General features: G+C 38.3%; 1 protein-coding gene across 1 annotated transcript in view; it reads left to right on the top strand.

The window, feature by feature from the left end:
- The window catches only part of LOC102836906 (odorant-binding protein-like), a 9,723-nt gene that overhangs the window by 4,604 nt on the left and 1,257 nt on the right, over nt 1-3,862 (top strand). Inside the window, exons 3-4 of the mRNA XM_006835704.1 lie at nt 32-142; nt 1,189-1,290. Coding sequence (XP_006835767.1) covers nt 32-142; nt 1,189-1,290 — 213 coding nt within the window. The remainder of the gene's footprint in view (nt 1-31; nt 143-1,188; nt 1,291-3,862) is intronic.

The raw sequence follows: 3,862 nt of genomic DNA, 5'->3' as shown, positions 1-3,862 counted from the left end.
CTCAAAGGCTGATGCATTTATTTTTCCACAGGTACTCTTAATAACTATTTCAAACCTATGTACATGACAGAAGATGTTATGATAGCATTGTATATCAATGTTGATGTCCAGGGTGTGACCAGCTATATTACAGAGCTCTTTGGTAAGCATCACATTCCCACCTCAAAGGATGACACGGCATTAACATCTTCAGTGATTCTGTTCACAACATCAACTTTGAGTGGCATGAGTGGCATGACCTATTATTAAATCTATATGGCCTCCAGTTCCAATTGTCATTAAGTAGGTTCCAACTCATGGCAGCCCTCTGCATGTAAGAATAGAACTCTGCTCCACAGGGTTCATAGTGCATGATTTTTCATAAGTAGATCCCTCTTATGGTGCCCCGTGTGTGTCAGAGTAAAAATGTGCTCTACAGGATTCTCAGTGTATGATTTTTCATAACTAGATTCCACTCATGGTGCCCCCGTGTGTGTCAGAGTAGAACTGTGCCCCACAGGGTTCTCAGTACATGATTTTTCATAAGTAGATCCCACTCATGGTGCCCCTGTGTGTGTCACAGTAGAACTGTGCCCCACAGGGTTCTCAGTAGATGATTTTTCATAAGGAGATCCCACTCATGGTACCCCGTGTGTGTCGGAGTACAAATGTGCACCACAGGGTTCTCAGTGGATGATTTTTCATAATTGATACCACTCATGGTGTCCCCATGTGTGTGTCAGAGTAGAACTGTGCTCCACAGGGATCTCAATGGATGACTTTTCACACATCGATACCACTCATGGAAGTTCCATGTGTGTCGGAGCACAATTGTGCTCCATAGGGTTCTCAGTGGCTAATATTTTTAGATACAAAACACCAGGTCTTTCCAGAGACGCACCTCTGGATGTACCTGAACCACAACCCTTGGTTATCAACTGAGAACTTGACAATTTATTACATCCATGGATCCTGTGAAATTGTAGCAGCTGGTGTTTGTTAAGTGCCATTAAGTTGATTCCGACCTATAGTGACCCGCTACACTGTTTCTGAGGAGTGTCTGGTGAGCTTGAACCACTGACCTTGGGGTTGAAACTGACATTGCAGTCCAGCACTTTATGTTCAGTTGTACCTTGGTGAAACCTTAATCTCGTACACTTCTTGCAATGTCTTATGGAGACTTTCTGCTTTCTACACATTGATTTTTAGCGAAAGAAACCTCTGTTTCTCAGGAAGTCTTTGATATGTATATGGATTATACAAGACAAGTTGGAATTCCAGAAGAAAATCTTATAGATATCATCAAGACAGGTAACTTAACCACATACTTTTCCAGGAAGATATAATTCAACTGCTATGCAAATATACTTTGAGCAAATACATAGATCCTTTCAAATCCCTTTCCACTTAAATTTTCTCCTACGAAATATGTTTACTGAAAAGTAACCTTCATAAGAGCAGGAAAAGTACTAATCTTCTGCCCAATTTCCATTCATTTTCACAGATAACTGTCCTGATTCTTTTGCATTGTAACCAAGGGTTCTTTCCATGCCTCCTACATTTTGTAGGTAAGTTCAAATGACCAGTGTCCAGTATCGGTTCAGCAAACAATTTAAGAACCCGCTGTTATTGTTCCCCTACTTGTGTTATTTTGTTGTACTGTGGTGGCTCGTGTTTTATTGTGATGCTGGAAGCTATGACTCCGGTATTTCCAATACCACCTGGATCACTCAGGGTGGATCGGTGTCCGTGGGATTTCCAGAATAAAACTAAAGAAAAGGAAGAGGTGGTCAATTTAGGAGGGATTAGCCACTGAAAACCTTATGAATAGGAGGAAAATGTTGTCTGGTATGGTGCTGGAAGGTGAGTCATTCAGGTTGGAAGGCACCAAAGTACCACTAGGGAAAGACTTGCATCTTCAAAATAGAGTCACCCTTAATGACAAGGATGGAGCAAGGTTTTCGGGACCTTCCTTTGCTGATGGGGCACAACTCAAAATGCGATGAAGCAGCTGAGCATATGCATTACTTATCAGAATGAGGAATAGATGAATCTGGGAAAATCAGAAGTCATCAAAAATGAAATGGAATGCATGATGATTTTAGTGAGCTAAAATGGACTGATCTTTGCCATTTTGAATTAAAAAATCATATGGTTTACTATTCCAGTAGTGGAAAAATTATAGGGAAAATGGCATCCCAATCAGCATCACAAAGAACTTTTCAAGTTCTCTTGAATTACAATGCTTCTGTGATAGGATATTATACACCTATAAGGAAGACTAGTTAATGTGCGTATCATTCAAATATACTCATAAACATCTTAAGCCAGTGATGAAATGATTGAAAAGTTCTACTTAGCTCTTTAGTCTGAAATTGATCATGCCTGTCATCAAATTGGTGGTGGGAATGCAGAAATTGGAAACAAAAAGGAAGGGTCATTTGTTGGAAACTATGACATTGGTGACAGAAAACAAGCTTGAAACTGCATGATAGAATTTTGCAAGCCCAATGTCTTTATTACAAACAAATTCTGTCAACATAGACCTCACCAGATGCAATACACAAGATTCAAATTGACCATATCTGTGCAAAGAAAAGATGATGACTCTGAATATCATCATCCAAAACAAGGCCAGGGGCTGGCTATGGGACAAACCATCAATTACTTACTTGCAAGTTCAGGCTGAAGCTTAAGAAAAGTAAAACAAGTCTGTTAGACCCAAAATAAGACCTTGAATATATCCCACCAGAATTTAGAGACCATCTAAAGAATGGATGTGACACTTTGAACACTAATAAATGAAGATGATATGAATTAAAGAATGGCATCAAGAATATCATACATAAAGGAAGAAAAATGTCATCAAACATACAGGAATGAAAAAAAAAAAGACCAAAATGGATGTCAGAAGAAATGCTCAAACTTGCTTTTCAACATGGAAAAGCAAAAACAAATGGAAGCAATGGTAACATAAAAGAACTGAAGGGTAGCTCTAGAAGACAAAGTAAATTATTATAACAAAATGTGCCAAGATGTAGTGTTAGAAAAACAAAATGAAAGAACATGATCAGCTTTTCTTAAGCTGAGAAACTGTGGAAAACATTCATGCCTCTATTGCAATATTGATGGATTCTATGCACAAAATCCACAAGTCATTCCTTGGATTGCTATGAGTCAGAACCGACTCAGTGGCCCTCAATAATAACAACAAAATGGACAAAATACTGAATGATGCACAAAGCATCAGAAGAAGATGAAAGGAACACACAGACATTGCACCAAATAAAATTGGTCAGTGTTCAAATATGTTAGGAGGTAACATATGATCGAGAACTGATGGTCTTGAATAAATAAATCCATTCTGCACTGAAGGACTGGCAAGTAAAAAATTCCTTTGCTTACTTCTCTATGCAAAGAACTTTGGAAGGTAGCTACTGACCCAACCAACTGGAAGAGATTCATATTTGTGCTCATCCCCAAAAGAATGACCCAACAGAATGCAGAAATCACCTAATAAGATTATTAATAGAACATGTTAAGTTAAAATTTGCTGAAAATAATTTTTTAAAAATAGTTGTAGCAGCACATTGTCAGGGAATTTCCAGAAATCCAATCCAGATTCTGAAGACACTGTGGAATGAGGGATATCACTGCTGATATCAGATGTATCTTTGCTGAAAGCAGAAAATTCCAGAAATATGTTTATTTGTGCTTTATTTGCTATGGAAAGCTTTTGGTTTAGTAGATCAATCATAGCACACTACTGATATCTTTGTGAAGAGTAGGAATTCCAGAAAACTCAGTTGTATTCATGCAAAACGTATACCTAGACCAAGAGACAGTGGTTTGAACACAACACGGGAATACTGCAAGGAATTTA

This window comes from Chrysochloris asiatica, unplaced genomic scaffold (genome assembly GCF_000296735.1).
Source record: "Chrysochloris asiatica unplaced genomic scaffold, ChrAsi1.0 scaffold00018, whole genome shotgun sequence".
Classification (NCBI taxonomy): Eukaryota; Metazoa; Chordata; class Mammalia; order Afrosoricida; family Chrysochloridae; genus Chrysochloris; species Chrysochloris asiatica.
The sequence above is the reverse complement of the archived record's forward strand: the minus strand, read 5'-3'. Positions and strand labels throughout refer to the sequence as shown.